The 24500-nt window shown below is 47.6% G+C and overlaps 1 protein-coding gene across 1 annotated transcript in view; it reads right to left on the reverse strand.

Annotated features, from left to right (window-relative positions):
- The window catches only part of dnah7 (dynein, axonemal, heavy chain 7), a 616407-nt gene that overhangs the window by 126656 nt on the left and 465251 nt on the right, over positions 1 to 24500 (reverse strand). Inside the window, exon 51 of the mRNA XM_041200170.1 lies at positions 18514 to 18849. Coding sequence (XP_041056104.1) covers positions 18514 to 18849 — 336 coding nt within the window. The remainder of the gene's footprint in view (positions 1 to 18513; positions 18850 to 24500) is intronic.

Here is a 24500-nt window from a genome sequence, read left to right on the forward strand (position 1 = left end):
TAAGCAGTCAACTACATCAACAGCAAGGACTTCCACTCACAGAATGTTCAGCTGCTGTGGGACCACCACAAACACATCTACCAGCTCTGCGCACACGTCCATGACTCCTACATCCTTAGCAGGTCTCAAATCCCTGACATCTTCCTGAGTCCAGAGAGGCTGCAAGGTTGGATCCTCAGGGACAAGAACTACCCACAGAGGATATGAGCCTCAAACTGCAGCAGGGTGATGATAAAACAAGGCTCATGCCGTGACCCGTACTTTGGTGGAACAAACAATACGCATTTGAAAAGGAGGTTCCGGTGCCCCAACAGGCCAATGGAGCACTGCAACACAGTCCCCAGAGGGTCATCGTTGTTTGCTGCGTGCTGACAACCTGGCGCTGCAATGGCTGACAAGGAGATGGAGGAGCTGCACGTATCCTCCAAAGAGGAGGATGTCGAAGGGCATGACAATGTCTTCGAAGGCGAGGATGACGATGATGAGACAATCACACTGGCCAGATGAAGCAGGAGGTCCTCATACTGCAAGATTCATGGAGGACAATGACAAGATACAGTGAGGACAGTCCTGACAGCCTCACCTTGCATCTGTGAACATTTGATTCCTGTGTGGCTAATGGCAGTGCACGTACCCTCAGCGCTCAGGCTCATGTCATGGGGATGCAGCGGAGGCCCTAATAGTCGCTAGATTCCAGGAGGATGATGGTGACATGCAGTGAGGATGCTCCACGATCTTCGCATGGTTTCTGTGAATGTTTGATTCCTGTCTGGCTGAGAGCAGCTCACTTGTGCTCTGCGACCAGGGTCATATCATGGAGACGCAGCCGTGAAACTTTAAATGTACCTGATCCTTTGTCAGCTTTCAGCACCTGACCCCTTCAGGAGCACAGCATCATCAGTCACACATGCTGAAATAATGGGGGGCCAGCCCCACCTCAAAGGTGCTGAGAGCTCACAGAATGACGGAACTCTGCCCACAACATTCTGGCAGCAATGGCAAGCACCATCAAAGTGCAGGCATCAGTAATGTGTCCAGTGAGTGTGAAGCTGGACCATCACTTTGGTCTGAAGGTTAAACACTGCACGGGGAAGAGGCCCTGGACTGAGACACCTGCCTTTATCTTGTGCAGGAACCAAGGTTTCACATCTGAGTGACCCGAACACTGCTCAGCGGACAAGGAGCCATAGGCAAGGATACATTCTTGGGAGTTTATTTACACTAGTGAACATTAAGTACAAGTGATTAACACCCGTGCCCAAGCTCTGCAACTACGCCTAAATAGCCAAGTGGTTATGGTACTGGGTTTGTAACCCCAAGATCAAGAGTTCAAATCTCACAATGGCAAACTATGAAACAATGTAACTTCATCTGAAACAGATGGAAACAGGTTTACTCAAAAAGAGTATCAAGAGTTCAAATCTCACAATGGCAAACTATGAAACAATGTAACTTCATCTGAATAGGAACAGATGGAAATGGGTTTGGCCTAAATAGCCAAGTGGTTATGGTACTGGGCTTGTAAACCCAAGATCAAGAGTTCAAATCTCACAACGACAAACTATGAAACAATGTAACTTCATCTGAAATAGATGGAAACGGGTTTATACTCGAAAGAGTTAAGAATTTAAAAGATTATCAAGAGTTCAAATCTCACAATGGCAAACTATGAAACAATGTAACTTCCTCGCCTGCAGCGCTGGACAGGACTGCTCCGAGTGCTATCTTACTGGGGTCGAGTTCTGGTCATAAACCAGCTGATCGCCGCCATGTTGTGGTATCAACTGGTCACTTTGACCCCTCCCCCGGACTTTGTCACAAGAATCCAGAAATTGTTAGTTGACTTCTTCTGGGACAAAAGATTGCACTGGGTCGCTGCTGAAGTTCTGAGTCTCCCGCTTAGGGAGGGTGGTCAGGCGCTAGTGTGCCTACGCACACAGGTGGCGACTTTCCGCCTGCGGCGATACCTCTACGTCAAGCCTCCTCCTAGATGGTGTGCCCTGACGACGTATTTCTTCCGTCAGGTGCACGGCCTGAATTATGACGTGCAGCTCCTGTTTATAGCTGGGCCTCGGTGGCTCCTTGCAGGCATTGCCCGTATTTTACCAGGACCTGGTCAAAGTCTGGAAAGTGGTAGCCTCGCGACGCAGCTCTCCCCCGTCAGGAGTAGCGGCTATCGTCAGAGAGCCGCTGCTCAGGAATCCGCCCCTCCGTCCTTTTCAGTGGTTGGCAGAGAGGAGGGCTGTGGCTGCAGGGGTGACCAGGATCGGGGACGTGCTGGGTGGCGGAGGACTGGGCTGGATGCTCCCGCAGGAGTTGGCGTGATGCGCGTCTGAGTGTCCAGGTCGCAGCCGATGCCATCCAAGACCTGAGAACGGTCGTGCTCGGACATGACGTTATTTTGGGTCTTGAGGTGGCCCAGGTGCACGGTGGTCTTCCGTCTGGACGTTCCCCTGTTCGGATAGAATTCCACATTGGCCCCAAGCCCCGAACCCTCCCTCGGGTGCTGGTGCCCCACAATATGAGCCACCTCGGGGACATGCCCTCCGTGCCTTTTGGCACGGCAAAGAGGGGCTTTTTGTACGGACTGCTGCTGCACACCTTCCATTTTCTCGCCCTTGTCCGTCGCCCGGACACGCCCTGGCGTGCCTTGTTGCCGTCCGGCGGTGGAGGCCCCCGATGGGAGGCCCTCTACAGAAGTGTCCTCCCCCTTTCTATCGGGGACCTGGGTTGGAGGGTGTTGCATGCAGCAGTCCCCTATAATAAGAGGATGCATAGGTTCATGGACTCTCAGGACACGTGCCCTTTTTGCAGTCTTGTGGAGTCCGTGGACCATGTATACATAGGGTGTTGTAGGCTGCACTCCCTTTTTAGTTACTTGAAAAACCTTTTATTGATGTTTTGTTTGCACTTCAGCCCCATGCTCCTGATCTATGGGCACCTGGTGCGGAAGGGGGTCGGGAAGGAGGAGGACCTCCTCGTGAACCTGCTCCTGGGCCTGGCCAAGTTGGCCATTAACAGGTCCAGGCAGCGGGCGATCGACGGGGGAGTCCCGCCCGATTGTTTGTCCCTCTTCCACGGCTACGTTCGCTGCCGGATGTCCCTGGAGAGGGAGCACGCGGTGTCTGCTGACACTCTCAAGGCCTTCCATGCTCAGTGGGCACCGCGGGGACTGGGGTGTTTTGTTGACCCCTTTAATCACATTTTGATTTAAAGTTTGTAAGGTTCCTTTAAACTTTGTCCTTGGTTTTACAGCTGACCTGAATTAGGGGCTGTGCCTGATTTATCCCAATTCTGTTGATTTGGTTTTCATTTAAAAAAGATTTTCAAGAGTTCAAATCTCACAATGGCAAACTATGAAACAATGTAACTACGCCTAAATAGCCAAGTGGTTATGGTACTGGGTTTGTAACCCCAAGATCAAGAGTTCAAATCTCACAATGGCAAACTATGAAACAATGTAACTTCATCTGAAAAGGAACAGATGGAAACGGGTTTGTACTCAAAAGAGTTACATCTTCTTAACTTTCCTAACCCTGTCGCTACGTCTTGTTGCTCCCCAGACGTCCATAGCAGAGGTGTAGACAGCCTGCTGACTGCAACACCTTGTCTGTGATGACCTTGGTGGGCATTGTCTGCAGGGCCGAGACCTGGAGGGCTCCGGCCTGCTTTAAGGGCCCTGCTTTGTAGCAGTGGCACCCTCCTTGGCCTGTGGAGTTGGAGCTGTTGGGGTCATAGCTAGAGGGGATTTAGGTGGGCTGGACACTCCTGGAATCACCTGGTTTGATGGCCCAGGGGGTACACCTGTTGATTCTCCTCCCTATGGGTGCCCCAGTCTCCTGGCTGATTTCTTGAGGAGAAGAGTAAGCTTGAGAGAGATCGAGCTGATCCACATCCCTCTCACATTGACACTGTTGGAGGCAAACTATGGAATCAGCAATGGAGTTCAGCCCACACAGCAATGCAGGACTGATGTACTGGGCCAAGGTCTCCACGGTGACCTTCCTACCAGTGTTGACATTGGTGCGTTGACATGCTGGTGCTAACACCTCAGATTGAAGATGGACGGACTCCTCCATCATGCCTTGCAATCTGAGGAATGCTGTGGACATCCCTTCCTGATGTTCCCGAGCTTGCCTTTGCAGCTCCAGCAGCTGGGGTGTGGCTGATTCCTGAGGCTCCTCATCTGACTTAGACTCAGCAGATTTCTGGCCTCCAGCAGTCATCCGAGTGCCCAAAGCTGGGAAGTCCCTGCCGCTTTGTGCTGTGGATCAGACAATGAGATATGCTCACCAGATTGTGACCCCAAGGCTACTCTAGAACTGGGTCCCACTGAGGTGTGTGTTGCTGTGCTGGTGGAGGGTGTGGGTGAGCGCTGCAATAGGTCTTCAATTAGGGTGTCATCAGATTCCTCTTCTGAAGTGTCTTTGGGGTTTGAGGCAAGCTCCTGGCTTCAGGACGCCCTCGGCTGCTTCCCAGATGTCAAGGAGAGATAATTAGTGCATGGCAGGGGATTGTGGAACAGGGGAACTCACTCACACCAGGGTTGTCTGATGGATGTTGCACTGCTGGATCCTTGCTTGGTTGAGCACCACCAACTTTACCGTCAGCACAAGAACAGTCCAGATCATCACCGGCCAGCTGAATGACTCTATTTCCAAAGTCCGTGAAGGGCTTGATGTCAGGCATCTCTCCATCAGTCTGCAACCTCTCCCTTTTGTTGTGTACCAGCTTGTCCTGCATGAATACAGGTGGGGAGAGTTAAGCAGGACGCCTGCCAGGCCAGATGAGAAGGATGCCTGGCATGTGAGAGTGTTGAGTGCTACCATGGATGGGATGTGGACATGATCCCCAGGGCAGATAAGATATATGTGAGAGAGTGAATGGTAATGTCCCTTGAACTGGCAGTGAGTGAGGGCCCTGTGAATGTGTGATTGGTTTGTGAGTGTGTGAGTTGAGAGTAAAGAGAGGAATGAATTACTCTGGTGGAACAGAGATCATTCATCTTCTTGCAGCACTGCATAGCCTTCCTCTTTTGCAGGTCGTTAGCACTGACCACCACTGCCACTGCCTCCCATGTTGGATTAGTGACCTTGCTGGTCTTCGCCCAGAGCAGGGGTAGAAGGCTTCACGGCAGGCCTCTATTACATCCAGTAGGCATCCGAGGGAAGCGTTGCTAAATTTAGGGCAGCATGTTTCCTCCCTTTGGCAGTCTTGACTTTGCAGCACGTTCCAAACCCTTAGAGAGTGCTAGCTCTGCGCAGCGGTATCCTTTCAATATGACGCCTGGATGAGTGACGGCCTGAGGTGACATCGGGGGCAAGCAGATCATCCAGCAATCTAGCATGTTTTCCAGGAATGCATTATTAGTAAGGCGGGATACACTGGGAATGCAATGGAACAGCATGAAAACCCGCCATTACGACCGTCGGGTGAAATGTCCTTTTTCCCACCCACTACCGCACTTTGTGCAAATCTGGGACAAATCCGCCCCAGGTTAGGATCTGCTAATATAAAGCATTAACTGGCTTCAGCACATGATAACTATGCTGTGCAACAGACTAACCCTTATAGTAAAATTTATTTTTCTTTCTTCTTCAGTTCTCTGCCCAAAGTCAGGCCCAACTTACATAACCATGGGTAGGGCAAGGAGGCTTGTCCCAAATCCACCCCAGACAGAACAGGGATAAAAACCTGTGCTGTTGGCACCAATTCCAATCCACGCCAACCATCCAACCAACTGGGACCCCAAGGAGTCCAAGCTTCTGTACCAACATACATTTTTACATTCCTGTTGTTGCCTGGAGATACGGATAGTGATGGTAGATGCGCCACTTTCTTTCCATCACATGGCTGACCAGGAATCTCTCCCACTCTTATTGTCATTGGCATATGTTGGAAGAATCGATACTCATCTGTTTGACTGCGTTAAGAATGCACTTTTCTTGGCTATCAAGTCCTGGAGAGCAACTTGAACCCGGAGCTTCTGACTCAAAGGCAGGGACTCTACCCACTGCGCCACAAGACCTCTTAATGTAAAACTAAAAAAGGGAAAATGTGATAAACAAGGATAATGGGACAGCATCTGACAGGAGTAAAAGTAATATTAAATTGTCCACCTGGTGCTGGAGAAGTACATATCAAGAAAAGATTAGAAAGGACACTGAAGAGTTTTTTCCCTTGCCTGTTTGCATCAAGTGTCATGACGGGCATGAGCAAACAATATGCCGGGAAGGCCACAAATTGGTTTCACGCCGTTGTGAAACCAGTTTGCACTCATCCACTCTGTCCATTAATGGCGGACAGCCTTTCCTGCTGCCGAATGTCAGGAACTTCATTTTAAGACATCTGCATATCATTATAAGACCTGCTCACCAGAATCATTCCCCCACACTGGATCATCCGGGCCTATATAAAAGTGACGTGCACTTCAATCAGGACTTCGAGGTTTGTTTGCCTAACTTGCTTCTGGCAGCACTTGCAGTCATTAGCACCAGGCTTCACAGGCAGCACCACATCACTTTTAAGGGGGCTCACGGGCAGGTCTCTACTTATCAAACCAACCGTAACGTGGGGGTGGCTCTTCAATGGCTGCCGGGTTAGGGTTTGCTTGGAAAAGGTGGAGGAGTGGCTTCAGGCAAGGGAAGAGGCTGCAGGGTGAGGGATGTACTGGAGGAGGGATGTATCCCAGAGGACGTGTGGAGGCAGATGTTGATCTATGCAAGCGGCCTCAAGATTCTAAGGGCTGAGGAGACAGTCTCCAGAGGAGATGAAGCCAGATGGTGATGTGAGAGTTTGTGTGAGAGAGTGAGTGTGATGTCCCTTGTGCTGGCAGTGAGTGAGATGCCTGTGAATGTGTGATGGCCTTGTGAGTGTCTGAGTTTAGAGTGATAAGATTGTTGCCTTACCCTGGCAGCACAGGTGAGATCATTCATCTGCTTTCTGCACTGGATGACCGACCTCTTGTGTGCAGCATTGAATCTGACCACCTCTGGCACTGCCTCCCAAGCTGGAGTGGTGAGACTGATGGGCCTTCTGTGGCCAGAGCGAGGGTAGAAGATATTGCAGTGGGCCTCCACAGAATCCAGAAGGCTTCTCAGGGATGCAGGGGGGCTGCACTCTTCTTGGCTTTTGGGGCCATGTCGTTATTGGTGCCTTTCTGGGTTGCAAGCATTGAGAAGTGTGCATGCAGCTGCACTTTAAATATGGCACCCTGCGTGAGGAAGCGGTGAGATAATGGTGTGGCGGGCAAATCGGAGGCTGCTCACCAGTGAGACAGCGTGTTTCCTGTGGCTGCATAATTAATGAGGCAGTAATGGGATGATACGGCGCAAAAAGCTGCCATTATGGCCAGAGGGTAAAACACCCTTTTTTCTGACCGCTATCACACTTAGTGAAAATCTGGGATGATTCCACCTAAGTCTGGGCCTTCTAGTGGTAGTCCACAATGCAGTAAATAATTTGAGAGAAATAATAAAGGGACCTTAAAAGGCAGAAATAGTTGATGTAAAGTTGTGTTCTCTAGCATACTTCCAGCTTGGATCTTCATTTCACCCACCACCACCAAGCCCTGTCCCCAAACTATGTGGGTGGATTCTAGGGGACAAAGGTTACCCCTTAAAGAGATGGCTACTCACCCCAAGTAACCCCAAGACTGAACCACAAAGACGCTAAATCTGGAGACAACTGCACATAAGGACCACAATTGCGCAGGCCATCGGGCTTCTGAAGAAGTGGGAAAACTCAGCAGGTCTGGCAACATCTGTGCAGAGAGAAACAGAGTCCTCCCCCCAATCAACAGATCCTTTCACTTGCATCCAGTATTCTCCCTCTACCTGGACTGCTCCCTCTGATGTTTTACCTGCTCACGATCTTTTCACTGAGAACTGTTGGTGTGACTTCAGCCATCTTAATTTCTCTGCTCCTTTCACCCACTCCAACCCATCTCCTTCTGAACTTGCTGCCCTCCATTCCCTCAGATCAAACCCTGACTTTGTTATCAAACTTGCCGACAAGGGTGCTGCTGTTGTTGTCTGCCGTATAGACCTCTACCTTGCAGAGGCTGAGCACCAACTCTAAAACACTTCTTCCTACCTCCTTCTGGACCATGACTCCACCACTGAACATCAAGCCATTGTTTCCAGGATTGTCACTGACCTCATCTCTGGAGATCTTCCCTCCACAGCTTCCAACCTCTGCCTCCCAGCCCCATAAAGTCCACTTTCCCAAAATCCATAAACAGGACTGTCCCGGTAGACCCATCATGTCAGCCTGTTCCTGCCCCATGGAACTCATTTCTTCCTATCTTGACTCCATTCTCTCTCCTCTTGTCCAGTCTCTTCCCACCTACATTTGTGATTCCTCTGATGCCCTATGTCATATCAACAATTTCCAGTTTTCTAGCCCTAACCACCTCTTCTTTACCATGGACACCCAATCCCTCTACACCCCCATCCCCCACCAGGATGGCCTGAGGGCTCTCCACTTCTTCCTTGAACAGAGGACCTAACAATCCCTATCCACCACCGCCTGGTTGAACTTGTTCTCTCACTGAACAATTTCTCCTTTAACATGTGTCACTTGCCCCAAATAAAAGGTGCAGCTATGGGTAACCACATGGGCCCCAGTTATGCCTGTCTTTTTCTGGAATTTGTGGAACACTCCTTGTTCCAGTCCTACTCAGGCCCTCTCCCACAACTCTTCTTTCGGTACATCAATCACTATATCGGTGCTGCTTCATGCTCTCATCTGGACCTGGAAACATTTACTGATTTTGCTTCCAATTTTCACCCCTCTCTCACCTTCACACAGTACACGTCCGACACTTTCCTTCCCTTCCTTGACCTCTCTGTCTCCATTTCTGGTGATAGACTGTCACAGCTACTTCCAATACAGCTCCTCACACCCTACTTCCCATAGGATTCCATCCCATTCTCTCGGTTCTTCCACCTCCATCGCATCGGTTTCGATGATGCCATCTTCCAAAAGGGCGCTTCTGACATGACATCCTTTATCCTTAACTAAGTTTCTTCTCCCACTGTGGTTGACAGTGCCCTCAACCGTGTCTGACCCATCTCCCACACGTCTGCCCTCACCCCTTCCCCTCCCTCCCAGAGCCATGATAGGGTCCCCCTTGTCCTCACTTTTCATTCCACCAGCCTACGTGTTCAAAGGATCATCCTCCGCCATTTCTGCCAACTCCTGCATGATGCCACCACCAAATACACCTTCCCCTTATCCTCCCCCCACACCCCCTTCAGCATTCCATAGGGACTGTTCCCTCCAGGACACCCTGGTCTACTCTTCCATCACCCCCAACTCCTCACCCCTTCCCGTGGCACCTTGCCATGCAATCGCAGAAGGTGCAACACCTGCCCCTTTACCTCCTCCCTCCTCACTGTCCAAAGTTCCAAACAATCCCCTCAGGTGACACAGCACTTCACTTACACCTCCTCCAATTTGGTCTACTACATTCGCTGCTCCCAATGCGGTCTCCTCTATATTGGGGAGTCTAAATGCAGACTGGGTGACAACTTTGCAGAACACCTTTGGTCAGTCCGGAAACATGACCCAGACTTTCCTGTAGCTTGCCATTTCAACACACCATCTTTCTCTCATGCCCACATGTCTGTCCTTGGCCTGCTGCAATGTCCCAGTGAAGCTCAACGCAAACTGGAGGAACAGCACCTCATCTTCCAATTCAGCATTTCACAGCCTTCCAGACTTAACATTGAGTTCGACAACTTCAGATCATGAACTCTCTCCTCCATCTTGACCCTTTTTTAAATCCAATTGTTAATTTTTAAATTTGTTTATTTTTTATTTTATTTAATTTTTTATTTATTTGTTCAATTTTTTAATCCTTTATCCCCAACTTCCCACTCCCCCCAACATGACCATCTGTCACTTATTTCTATGTTGTGCTTTCACAGAGCACTGACCCTTGTTCTGTTATTAACACTTTCTGCTAGCTTACCATTGTGCCACCATCAGCACCTTCTTTACTCTTTGCCACCACCACTAACACTCCCTTTGTCTTGTGTCCAAGACATCTTTGTCAATCTCTCCTTAGCCGTCACCTATCCCTGACCCTCTATCTTGCTGCACCTGCTCCACCCCTCTTAAACAGTATAAAATTCATCACATTTCTACTTCTATTTAGCTCTGAAGAAGAATCATATGGACTTGACACATTAACTCTGTTTAACTCTGTTTCTCTCTCTCTCCACAGATGCTGCCAGACCGGCTGAGCTTTTCCAGCATTTTCTGTTTGTATTTCAGATTTCCAGCACCCGTAGTATTTTGCTTTTATTCTAAAATGTGGTTCTGGTATCTGGACTGGTTAGGTGACTCCCTGCAGGTACTGCCGCAAGGGTTTCATGCATGAGGCCCTGGAACAATACAACTCATTGAAGGAACAGGAGGAGCAGGACATGGAACAGGAAAAGGAGGAGGATGGTGTGGATACAGAGGTGCCCCAGCTACACAGGGAGCTGGCCAGGCCATTGCAGGACTTGAGGTTCTCGTGAGGATGCCATCAACATCAGGGATCATCTGATCCAGGCACTTATCAACTGAGCCCAGGACAGCATGGTCTGCAATTCTGTCTGTGTGAGTATTTCCATTAAAGACAATGTGTCGAATAGATCCACTCTTAACACCAATGAAGGATGTACATCTATCCAGAGGTTTCACTATGCCCATTCAAGGAACCTTGTTCCCTTTCATCACTTCATCCCTATTTTCCAGTCTCAGCAGTAATGAATGAAAGCTCACTTGTCTGGTGTCATGCTTCAATATTTATATAGGGTTGAAAAAGTGAAAAAGTGCAATTAGCAGTTGAGGCAAACTCAACAAACCACTCAGTATTTTGCCTGATGTGGTGGTCACTTCTAAGCGGTTCTCCCTTCATGACCTTGGATGAGACAGAGGCAGCCTGCTTGCTCGTCTCTGCTTACGGCTAAGATGGGCCAAGCAGTCGGCCTTATCACAGACCTCCAAAACTGCTGCACCAGTGCTACTGCAGGGGCCTGTGCCTCTGAAACTGGACCCTGCTGCAAAGATGGTCCCTCAGTCAGAGAGCGCAAGGTCAATGATGATGATGATGCCACAAGGTGTGGAACCCTCAGCCGCCTTGGTAACTGCCTCAGCCTTTAGCTGGCTCTCCAATGACTGGGAGCGGGCCACCAATTGGAGTGCAACTGACATCCATTCCAAACATCTCTGCTTCACTGACTGGTCCATGCTACAGAGTGTGAAATGAATTCTGTGAATGCTAGTACGCAGTTCCAGCATACATTCTGTATGCTCCTACATGGCTCCTTCAAGTTGGCTACTGTCTTAAAGGAGCACCTTATGTGTTCAATGCGCTGAACCAAGGTAGTGCATCGGAGGTGAATGGAATCCTCCATTCTCAGCCTTTGACCTGCACTGCCTCAGGAACTCTGATGTGTGGGAGCACATCTGCTGCTGCTGGTCTAAGCAGAATCACTTTTCTTGTGCTCCTGAGGCTCTGCATCTGTGCCCTGCTGCATGGCTGTGTTTGTCCTCCATCTTTCAAGGGGGATTGCCCACAACTGCCTCTTCCTCTCTCACCTCCTCCTGCTTACTTGTGACGTGCTCATAACCCATTGCCACCCTATCAAAATGCCCACAAGGACCCACCAAAATGAATGTATCTGAGCTGGTACAGGTGCACTTGTAAGATATGTGCTTTCTCCATTGACTCTGCTGGCACGCTTGCTTTGGTGCAGACACAGAAACTGTCCTTCCCCCATAATATCTGAACCTGTGAGAGACACAAGATAAGATCATGACAGCTACCCTTGATGAGTAGAGCAGCACTGAGGATTCTCAATGGAGCTGCTCTTGGCATGCTGCTGGATGGGGTGGAGTTCTTTTTATTCATTCATGGATGTGGGTGTGGTGAGGACTGTAAGTAAGTCAAGGTAAGAAAACGAGGGACTTTAAGGGCAGTTTCAGTATTGTCCGAATATGTGTCCATCTCAAGCTGTTAGCTAGCAGAGCCCTCAAAAGATCTAGAGTTCACCTACAACTTTCAATTAATCCCGTTGAGAGTGATCTCAGACATTAAGCGGAATCGTCCCAGATTTGCACTAAGTGCGGTGGCAGGCATAAAAAGCAATGTTTTACCTGCCAGCCGCAATGGCGAGTTTCGCGCCACATCACCACTTTCCAGCACGTCTACCTCATTAGTAATGCATTCGCAGCAAACACACTGGATCACTTGCAGGCAGGCTCAGATTTGCCCACCATGCTGTGACCTCAGCACTCCCTCGTTCCAGCAGCCATATTTAAAGTGCTGCAGAGTGCAGCCTACTTCATGTCAATAGACCAGGGCTGCATCTGGCAACAGGTGACCCCGAAAGCAAAGGTGATGGCAGCTCTCAAAGTTAGTGATGCCTCTCTGGGGCGCCGCAAACCCCTCTGCCCCTGCTGCGGTCACAGGAGGTCCACCATGTCACCAATCCAATGGCAGTGGTGGTCAGCGCCATCAGAGCACAGAGGAGGTCAGCCATCCAGTGCAGAAAGAGGATGAATGATCTCATCCGTTCCGCCAAGTCAACCGCCTCACCATTCTCAATACACTCCCAAACCCATCACTCATCCATAGTAATCTCACGCCTCAAGGGACAACACCATTAACTCTCACAAACACCCTCATCCCCATCAGGCTCATATTCGCTGGAGCTCGTGTCCTCACCCCGTCCATGACTCTGCTCACCACACAAACACTCCATGCATCCTTATCATATGCCATGGCATGAATCCTGTGCACACTCTCTCCATCTGTTTTCATGCAGGAGAAGCTGGCTCACAACAGGAGGGAGAGATCCCAGACAGGGGATGGAGTGGCCAACATGAGGCCCCTCACTCACTTTGAGGAGCGTGCCATCATGCTGACTGGTGAGGACTTGGGCCCTGCCTGTGGCAACGATGAGGTCAGCAGCCAACACCCACATGAGATCCTGCACCAGATCATCCCTCTCTCAACGCAATTATGAGTGCTCTTCCTCTTCTGCTTTTGACTCTGCTGCCATGGACTAGTTGTCTCTACTTAGGTTCACAGGGAGCTCTGCCAAGCAACCGATGCCCTCAACCAGCCAATCCCTCAGCTCCATCAAGGTCCTCACCTCCAGCAAAGAGGACACTTCCTCCATTGAAGAGCTGGAAATAAGCAACCTGGAAGACCTATCACAGTGCTTGCCCACACCCTCCACCAGTACAGAGACACACACCTCAGTGGGACCTAGAGCTCAGGTTCACAATCTGGTGGTCACTGCATGGACAAGTGTCCACAGCAGGAGGAGGCCAGTTCAACTGAGCTCCCCGGCACACAGAGGACTGCTGGGAAAGAGGCATCTGTGAGGTCAGAGTCAGATGACGAGCCTCTGGACTCGGCCTCCCAACTCTTCTTGGAGAGTCAGCAGAAAGCAGGGAAACATTGCAGAGCTCTTGAAAGCCCTCAGAGTGGCACACAAGTTGGAGGAGTGCAACCGCCTGCTCTCTGAAATGGTGCCCACATGTATGCACATGAAGGTCTCCATGGGAAAGATAGCGGATGCAATGGAGACCGTGGTTCAGCAGAACACAGATGCACGTAGATTTGCACTCCATCGTGGCGCCATGGGTGAGTTCCTGCAGTAGCAACACAAGGGGAAAAATGGGGCACCTCAACCTCCCTCCAGGTGCACCTTACCCTCAAGGAGTCAGGTCGGGGCCCTTGGGCACCCGAAGGGAGAAGGAGCGGCAACCGGACACCCTGGGTAATCTACTTAGGAGCCTCAGAGGCTGTCCACTCCCTCCGAGTCCCCTTTGCTTGTGACCCCCCTCAACCTTGTCCTCTGTCACCGCAGAGGGAACAGCTGGCCCACAGGAGGACAGCCAAAGTAAGTTAGCGCCCTCAAGGCTTTGGCTCTCCCAAGGATGCATGCCGAAGTCATCAGAGGCAATGGGGCCAACTATTGCACAGGTTGTCTCCAGCCCTGCTGTGGATGTCAGGACAGCACCTAGAAGAAGCGGTAGGCCTAGAAAAGTTAAGAAATTCTTATCATAATTGATGGCACAGATGAACACATTTTGGCACTTTATAATCTGAAAATATATTCACACACTGAATAATATGGAATGTTGTTTCTCAGCATCATTTACAGGCTTCATGAATGTTCCCCCTGCATCCCCCCACCCACCAGCTCGGCTGCATGCAGTCAGGCTACAAGTGATTCTGAAGGGAGGGGTGTGCATGTGGCAAGGCCTTTCGGAACCTTGTGCAAGCACTCTCCCACGCATGCAGAGCCTTCAACCATCACATACATCTCACTGCCCCAAGCATTTTTAATGCTGATTGCTGGGGCTCTCTTTCAGTTGTCCAACTGAGCTGACCTGCATCTCCTTCTACCCACTGATTCCACTCCCATGCATCACTGTACCCATCCAACACGAGGCTCTGTTCACTTTCAATGTTGAAAAGATGGTAGTGGTCAAATTGCTCATGAGCTCCCTCACCATTTTCCCTCCCCCAGTCACCCATGTCCTTTCCCCACATAACCTTAGAGACCCCAGCATAACCTTCGACCTTCCCATCGTTCCAGCCTGAACCCTTATCATTCCAGGGTGTCCAAGAGCATGTTCCCTACCTTCCTGAAAATCCCACTCCAACCACACTGATCTCCCCTAACTCCTCCTTCTCACCCTCTGTGTCCATGTTTACCTCCGTATCCCTATCAACAACCCTTGCTGCCCTTTCTACCGATTAGAGGTGTGCAAATTGGGTTCATGCCGGCCTCCAACAAGATTCGCGATCCACCATGGCAGACACCATCGGATGATCCAGCTGTGATTTCACACCGGCGTGAAACCGATTTTTGCCCCTCCCCCTGAATTCTCCCCTGCAACCACCATGAAACTGGCCACCAACGGGAGTGAAAAATTCCAGCCAATGTCTGTAATGCATAGAAAGGAGAGCCAGCTGAGCCTGCAAGTTCAGCCATGTCCCACAGAGTGGTAAGTAGAACACTGGGCACTAACATGAACATTCAATGAAGGGAGAACAAAAAAAAAACACAGCATTGTTTCTTCCACAACAACAGAAATGTCCCTAACTCCCCTATAACCATCAGTACATCCCAACCATGTGGTGCGCCAGTACATTTAGCTCTCTAAGTCGGTCTTAACAAATAACAAAGATGCACGCATAGACAAAGTGAAACCAATGTTCTTTGAATTATGTGCAAGTGAAATTTAAATTTGAAAACACACTTGTGCTACTTTTGTGCTCTCAATAAGTCTTATGTTAATGGCAATGGAATTAGACAGGAAAGTTTTGACATGATGCAGAGCCTCCCAGGGGGCTTTTCCGTAGTCCACATGTGGCTGCAGCATTGTCAGATCACTGTGTGTTTCACCACTGAAAAGGATCCCCCACCATAACCGCACTCATTTCCTGTGCTGCCGGCACTTTAAATTTTAATTGTACTCACATGGGAAACGGGAAAAGCAAGAGAGTGGAAGTGGTGCAAACTTCCAGTTCCACTGTCAGGAATGGCGCACCATTGACAAAATTCAATAATAGACAGGTTAAGTGAGTGGGCAAAAATTTTGCAGACTGAGTATTATGTGGTAAAATGTGAGGTTGTCCACTTTGGCAGGAAGAATAGAAAAGCAGGATATTATTTACATGGAGACAGACTGCAGAATGCATGAATCACAAAAGGTTAGCATGCAGGTACAGCAAGTAAATAGAAGGCAAATGGAATGTTAGCCCTTACTGCAAGAGGGATGGCATATAAAAGTCAGAAATTTTGCTATAACTGTACAGGGCATTGGTGAGACTGCACCTGGAGTACTGTGTACAGTTTTGGTCTCTTTAATTAAGGAGGGATATACTTTCATTGGAAGAAGTTCAGAGAAGGTTCACTAGGCTGATTCCTGGGATGAAAGGGCTATTTTATGAGGAAAGGTTGAGCAGGTTGGGCCTATACTCATTGAGTTTAGAAGAATGAGAGGTGATCTTATTGAAGCACATTAGATTCTCAGGGAGCTTGACAGGGTAAGTGCTGAGAAGGTATTTCCTCTCAGACGAATCTAGAACAAGAGAGCTCAGTTTAAAAATAAAGGGTCTCCCATTTAAGACAGAGATAAAGAAGAATTTATTCTCTTCGAGGGTCATTAGTGTTTGGAATTCCCTTCCCCAGCAAGCAGTAGAGGCATGGTCATTGAATATATGAAAGCCTGAGTGAGGCAGATTTTTGATTGACAAGGGAGACTGACAGGAAGGTGGAGTTAAGCACAAAATCAGATCAGCCATGATCTTATTGAATGGTGCAGCAGGCTCAATGAGCCGAATGGCCCATTCCAGCTCCTAATTCTTATGATCTTAGAGGTTCTGGATTTGGAAGGAGCCTTGGCAAGTTGCTCCAATGCATCTTGTAAATGATCAAGTGGACTGCTTTGTCCTGGATGGTGTCAAATTTATTTGTTGTTGGAGCTGCAGTCACCCAGGCAAGTGGATTGTATTCCATTATGCTCCTCAGTTGTGCCTTATAGATTGTGGACAGGCTTTGGGGAGCCACTCACAGCAGAATTCAAAGCCTCTGACTTGCTCTTGTAGTCACAATATTTACATGAATGGTCTTAAGTTTCTAGGCAATGGTAACCCAAGGATATTGATGTTGGCATAGAGTGTCAAGGGGAGATGGTTAGATTCTCTCTTACTGGAGATGTTCATTGCCCAGCACTTAAGTGGAGTGAATATAACTTGCCACTTCTCAGCCCAAGCCTAAACATTGTCCAGGTCTTGATGCATGTGGGCAAAGGCTGCTTCAGTATCTGAGGAGTTGTGAATGGTATTGAATACTCTGTAAACATCAGCTAACATCCCCATTTCTGACCTTATGTTGGAGGAAGTGCACTGCAACCCATTCCCCTAAGCATTGCAGTATCTATTCACCTTCCCAAACAGGAATGACCATTTTCTTTCCCGCCTTGCTCATTGTCAGCCACCCTGGCAATCTCCATTGCTCCCTGCTCAATTGCAGTCATGATGTGTAGATTGGGCAGTCTTCCTCTGGTCTGAACCCGTTCTCGGGCATTAGGTGCTCTCTTCTCCACCAAAAACGAAAAAGTGATAAGGCATAGCCAGTGTCTGTGGCCAACAATATTGACTCAAACATTTAAGAAGCTGCATGAGTCTGTGCTAACAGTGGTAAACAGCACTATGGCTCTGAGCCTTGCTGAAGGGGCCAGTGAGTATCCCGTACACACATTTCTCCCATGTTCAGGAGCAGCATGCATCTTCAGCTTCCTCAGCTGATGAATATGCTGGAGGTTGAAGGTATAGAACCCTGTCATAAGGGTCTGGCATTGGACTCGCCTTGCCAGTGGGAATAAGGTCATTGAACCTCTTCTGGAACTGGACACAGTTCCTCCTGACCGCTCTTCATCTGCTCATGTTTTCAGCCATCTCTCTCCATGCCTGCCTTGTTTGGGAGAGTGGCCTTTTCTGCCACCCTCTGGAAAAAGCACCTTCTTCCTCTCCTTCATTGCCTCAAGGGAGACCTCCCAGTCTGTGAGGGGTAGCCTGGCCCGAGGTTCCAACTCTCTGCCTTTCCTGTTTCATGTCTGCTACAGCAATGAGTAAAATGGCTGCCATGGTCTGTTTAAATCAGGCCCATACTCACTCAGTCCTGCCTCCAGACCTAGTTACTAATTGGTGCTGGACCCACCCACCACCCAATTAACAGCCTGACTCCTTAAAAACTGCAGCCTGTGATTGTTTCACCTGAGGTAAGGTCTGTACCTGGAAACGGTTCCTATATCAGCTTCCCAATCCCAGAAGGAAAATTTGACAAATGATGAAAGACAGGAGAAGCCTTCAGCCAGAAAAGTAGCATCAGAAACGTGGTCTTATATATAATATAGTAAATGCCATTTAAAAGATTAATCTGGAGTCTACTCTAAATTAAAACATGGGAGAATGTCATGAAATTACAAATGCAAACTAATAGAAGGTAACTTAAGAACTGACATCAGGAAGTTCTTCGTGCACAAAGTGATCAACACTTGGAATGGATTTTCAAGCAGTGATCCTGGAATCAATTAAGAAATTAGATGCAGCAAGCTGGGGAGCGTATAATCAGTCTGGATGGGTAAATTAGGTTGACTGAATGACCTTCCTCATCTATGAATGTCAAGTGATACTTTGATTCATATGATATTTGAGATAAGCACAAAAAAATGAAAAGCTTGAATTATGTTAAATATTAAAAAGAATTGGGATAAGTTTAAGCTTTGGCAGGAGCAGAAAATTGGTGGTATTAAATCAGCTGCTTGGTGAACAACTCGAATGATTTTCCATTCCTTCAATGTAAAGAAATGTTGGCATGGCATCCAACAGGCAGTTGATCAATTCCATCCATTTTCTGCCCTTACAAGAGTTAAAATTTCCCCAATATCTTGCTGAACTATTCAAAATTAAACCAAGTTTTATCATACCTCTCTGATAGATTGTCAGATTTTTCTGAATTTTCTATAGACATGACAAAAAGGTTGATAAACCAATTCAGGGAATACTGGTACATCGGCTCTATATTGCCAAGATCAGCAATTGAGAAAAATAGGATGGAAGAGTGTATTGCAATAGGTCGGTAGCCCAATCGAGTAGCATCAATCTTTTTTTCTGTCTCCTCAGCTACAGCTTGCTTTTGAGTTATTTCATTGGCAAGAACCTTTGACGAAGATAAAACCTTAATGGCAGTCTCGTCTTCCAAGATATTTCCTTCTGAGGCTGAGAGAATTTCCAGAATCCTATCCTCAATTTCTTTTAGAAGCCTGAAAAATCAAAAGCGTTCAAATTAATACAGGCGTATTTATTACACAATCATTTATTTCCTTCAAATAAAGAAGAATGTGACTGTAACCGATATTTAGCAACTTAGAAGACCATGGGCTGCACTTTATGTGCCCCCGCCAGGCATGTTTTTGAGATCGGGGGTGTACACGTAAAATAGGACAGGTGCCCACTCCACCACCTTCCTGCCCACTCCCAGGCTCACCCCATTAATAATGGGCAGCCACATTGTTAGGTGTTTATTTATGGACCCCCAGATAGTCAGCGGGAAATTGAGGAGCAATTAAGTGTACAATTTGCAGAGCTGTGTAAAAACAATAACAATAGGGTTATTATATTAAGTGATTTCAACTTTCCCAACATCAATTGAGATAGATGTAATATTAAAGGCTTGGATGGAGTGGATTTCTTGAAATATGTACAGGATAACTTTCTAAGTCAATATGTAGAGGGTCCAACAAGGGACGGCGCAGTGCTGGACCTAATTCTGGGGAATGAAGCCGGACAGGTGGCTGAGGTGGTGGTGGGGGAGCATTTTAGCGATAGCGATCATAACATGGTACAGTTTAAGTTTGTTACGGACAAACAAATAGACAAGTTACAATAAAATGCTTTGGATTGGGGGAAGAGTGGATTTTAGTAAAATAAGGCAGTATCTGGCCAAGGTAGGCTGGGAACAGCTACTTGTGGGGAAATCTACAGAGGAGCAGTCAGGGGTGTTCAAAAAGGAAATGGGGAGGGTACAGGCTCAACATGTTCCCTCTAGGGTGATAGGAAGGAATAACAAGCCCAGGGAACCATGGATGACTAGAGACATTCAGGTTACGATGAGAAGGAAAAGAGAGGCTTTTAGCAGGTACAAGGGAAGCAATTCAGCGGAGGCATTAGTGGAGTACAGAAAGTGCAAGGTGGAGTTTAAGAAAGCAATTAGGAGAGCAAAGAGGGGATATGAGAAAGCTCTGGCTGGTAAAAGTAGGGAAAATCCCAAAATATTCTGTAAGTATATCAATGGGAAGAGGATAACCAGGGAAAGAGTAGGGCCCACTAGGGACCAAGGGGGCACTCTATGAGTGGAGCCAGATGACATCGCTAGAGTGTTGAATGAATACTTCACATCCGTCTTCACCCAAGAGAATGAAGATGAAGGTATTGAACTCTGGGAGCGAGACTGCGAGGTTCTTAAGCAACTTGACATAGGGAGTGACAAGGTATTGGAGGTGTTGGCAGGCTTAAAAGTGGACAAATCTCCAGGTCTGGATGATATGTGTCCCAGACTGCTGAGGGAGACAAGGGAGGAGATCGCAGGGGCTCTGACCCAAATTTTTAATAGGGTCCCCTATTATTTGTCATTTATATAAACGACATAGATGACTATGTGGGAGGTAGGATTAGTAAGTTTGTGGATGACACAAAGATTGGCCAGGTGGTTAACAGTGAGGTTGAGTGTCATGGGCTACAGGAAGGTATTGATGGGATGGTCAAATGGGCAGATAAGTGGCAGATGGAATTTAACCCAGAAAAAAGTGTGAGGTGGTACACTTTGGAAGGAGTAATTTGACAAGGAAGTATGCAATGAATGGCATGACACTAGGATGTTCTGAGGAACAAAGGGACCTTGGGGTGTGTGTCCAGAGATCTCTGAAGGCAGAGGGGCATGTTAGTGGGGTGGTGAAAAAGACATATGGGACACTTGCCTTTGTCAATCGAGGCATAGATTACAAAAGTAGGGAGGTTATGTTGGAGTTGTATAGAACCTTGGTGAGGCCACAGCTGGAGTACTGAGTGCAGTTCTGGTCACCACATTATAGGAAGGATGTGATTGCGCTGGAGAGTGCAGAGGAGATTCACCATGATGTTGCCTGGGATGAAACATTTAAGTTATGAAGAAAGGTTGGATATGCTTGGGTTGTTTTTGTTGGAGCAGAGAAGGCTGAGGGGCGACCTGATCAAGGTGTATAAGATTGAGGGCCGTGGACAGTGTGGATAGGTAGCAGCTGTTCCCCTTCGTTGAAGGGTCAGTCACATGGGGACATAAGTTCAAGATGAGGGGCAGGAGGTTTGGGGGGATGTGAGAAAAAACCTTTTTACCCAAAGGATGGCGACAGTTTAGAATGCACTGTCTGGGAGGGTGGTGGAGGTGGGTTGCCTCACATCCTTTAAGAAGTACCTGGATGAGCACTTGGCACATCATAACAATCAAGGCTATAGGTCAAGTGCTGGTAAATGGGATTAGGTAGGTAGGTCATGAGTTTTTCATGTGTCGGTGCAGACTCGATGGGCCAAAGGGCCTTCTCTGCACTGTGGGATTCTGTGATTATTACAGGAGGTGGGCAGGTGCCAAAATCGGCAGCCTGCCCACATTATTTAAATAGATAATCAAGTATCAATTGGGCTTATTAACAAGTTAATTGACCCTAATAATACTGTCGATGCCATAAAATGTTTGGTATGGGCAGTCGGGCAGGAGTGGATAGCCCAATCTTTAAAAAAAAAATTTCAAAGGGTGGGAAGGACGAGGGGGGGGGGGGGCGGGGTTCTATATTTGGGGATTGCCTTTTCCATATTGGGGTGCACCCCCCAAGACAGAACCTCCCCTTTCTTCCCACCCACCTGTTGCATTAAACCCACCACTCCAACCACCTCCCCCACCCCCCCCAACCTGCCCAAAGCTTCCCTGCCCCAGACTTCGGACTTAGCTGTCCCCGGGATCCATTGGGCCTTCTTCTTCCTCATTGCAGTCCCAGCTGCACCCATTAATGTGCACTTGGCGCTGGTGGGACTGATGGATCTGCTAGCCAATCAGATTGGCCAGCAGCTCCTTAGGGTGGGACGTCCCTCCCATGAGGAGCAGAAGACCCACGCTGCCCTTACTGAGCCCACCCACAGTGCGTTATGGCTGTGGGGCAGGTTGGCGTGGAGCAGGTCGGCTCCACACCGACTATGCTTCAGGAGGGTGGGGATGAGCTCACCGTAATATTTTGCCCCATATTATATCATAAACTAACTTCATCCGAGTACCAATTAAAAGTTTGGTTCACAATCATGCAGCTAAATCTTCTAAGGACCAAGAGAAATAAAAGTCAGAATAAGTATAAAGTTTATCCATGCTATGATCATTTAGGAATGGTGTCTTATCAAGATTAGGGAACAATGGGTCCAAGCATTCAGTATCAATAATCTGTATTATTTTTAATAGCTGTGGAGCTATATAGGGCAGAATGAACTCAATAGCTTGTTTACACCTTCACTGATGACAACATTGACCTCAGGATTGCAGGTGCTATTTCATCTTGTCACAGCCTGTAAATTTTATTCCTACAGAGCTTAAAATATTTCAGTCAATATCAGCAGCATGTTATTCAGTTTAATTCAGTAATTCAGTAGATCATGACTTAATCCATATTAAATGTCGCTTGGTAGTACAGAACAAAGTCTTGCTGAAAAAAGAGACATGCTATCAAAGCTTTTCTTCTTGCACTCATCAGGCTAGCTCACAAGAAATTACCAACAGTTACAGGGGAATATCAATTTATACTGCATGAGGAGAGAGTGCTGATTCATTGGCAAGTGGACTCTGATTGGTAGAGACATTGCCATGGAGAATGCAGCATGGAACAGTTAACTGCCCAGATTTGTTCAAATTGGTGAGTATCTGGTTAGTGGTTAAGGTCTATTCTATTCTAAGGTTTAAAACAGTATGGGAACTGGTAAGGTTAATAAAATATATATAAAAAAGAAATTAATAATTGAATAAATTAAGTAGTTAATTAAAACACATTAAGGATGGCAGACAGGTAACGTGTCATGGCTGCAGCAGGTGGGAGCTCCTGGTTACCCGCATGAGCCAGGGCAAAGACTTCTGCAGCAAGTGTTTATGGCTCAAGGAGCTTCAGCTCAGAGACATTGAGCTGGAGGCTGAGCTGCAAACACTGTGACAAATCAGGGAGTGGGGGAAGTTACCTGGACAATTTTTACCAGGAGGCAGTCACAACCATTAGGGATAGAGCCTTCTGATTTGGAAGGTGGTCAAGGACATGAGGGTGGAACTTTGAATGAGGCAAGTAAGGGGACCCAGAGGGCAGGAGTGCAGGGGCCTCAGCTTTTGCAACTGTCAAACAGTTTTGAGGTTCTTTCAGCTTGTTTGGATGAGATGAGAGCTGTAGGGTGGATGAGCTGACTGACCATGGCACCGAGGTACAGGGAGTCATTCAAGTAGGGGGAGAAAAAAGGAATGTAGTGGTAGTAGGAGCCAGTATAATGAGGGGAATTGACAATGTTCTCTGCAGCAAAAAGCAAGAGTCCAGATGGCTGTGTTGCCTGCCCAGTGTCAGAGTTCTGGACATCAGCTCAGGGCCGGAGAGGAACTTGGAGTGGCAGGGGGAGGATCCAGTCGTCGTGGTCCATGTAGATACCAATGACAAAGGCAGGACAAGGAAAGAGGTTCTGCATGGTCATTATGAGGAGCTAGACATCAAATTAAGATGCAGAGCCTCAAAGGTAATAATCCTTGAATTATTACCTGAGCCATGTGCAAATTGGCATTGGGAAAATAAGATTAGAGAAATGAAAACATGGCCCAAAGACTGGTGTGGTAGAAGCGGGTTCAAGTGGGGCACGGGCACCAGTACTGGAGAAAGTTGGGCTGTACCGTTGGGATGGTCTACAACTGAACCATGTTGGGACCAGTGCTCTAGTAAACCACACAACTCGGGAAGTGGACAGGATTTTAAACTAAAATGGGGACAAGATATCAAATTTAGGAAGATATGGTAAATCAAAGAATGGGGACAAGGCAAGAGAGAAAGGTACTAAAATGGGAAATGATAAATGGACCATGACAGGAAGGGATAGAATACAGATCTAAGAGTAAATCAGCAGATAAGACTCGATGTTACTAAAATAATAAAAGGATAAAACTAAAGGCTCTGTGTTGAATGCACGTAGCATTAGAAACAAAATAGATGAACTGATAACGCAAATGGAAATAAGCAAGTACAATCTGATAGCCATTACAGAGACATGGCTGCAGGATGACATAGATTGGGACCTGAGAATTGAAGGGCACATGACATTTAGGAAGGACAGGAAGCTAGGAAAGGGTGGAAGGTTTGCTCTGTTAATTAATGACGGTATTATTACAATAGAGAGGGAGGGATGAACTAAGTTCAGGAACCAGGATGTAGATGCAGTTTGGGTGGACATGAGAAATGATAAAGGCAAGAGTAGTGTACAGGCCCCCTAACAGTAATCACATGGTAGGATGGAGTATAAAGGAAGAAATAATGGGAACTTGTCAGAAAGGTACAGCAATAATCATGGGGGTTTTAATCTACATATAGACTGGAGAAATCAGGTGGGCAAAAGTAGCCAAGATGTGGCGTTCATAGAATGTTTTTGGGATAGTTTCTTAGAACAACACATTCTGGAGTCAACCAGGGAATAGGCAGTGGCATACTGTCACTGGGCTGGTAATTCAGAGGCCTGAGATAATGCTCTGGGGATCTGGATTCAAATCCTACCATGGCAGATGGTAGAATTTGAATTCAATGAAATATCTGGAATTAAGCCTAATGATGACCATGAAACCTTTGCCAAATATTGTAAAAACCCATCTAGTTCACTAATATCCTTT

This window comes from Carcharodon carcharias, chromosome 12 (assembly GCF_017639515.1).
Source record: "Carcharodon carcharias isolate sCarCar2 chromosome 12, sCarCar2.pri, whole genome shotgun sequence".
In the NCBI taxonomy this organism is placed as follows: domain Eukaryota; kingdom Metazoa; phylum Chordata; class Chondrichthyes; order Lamniformes; family Lamnidae; genus Carcharodon; species Carcharodon carcharias.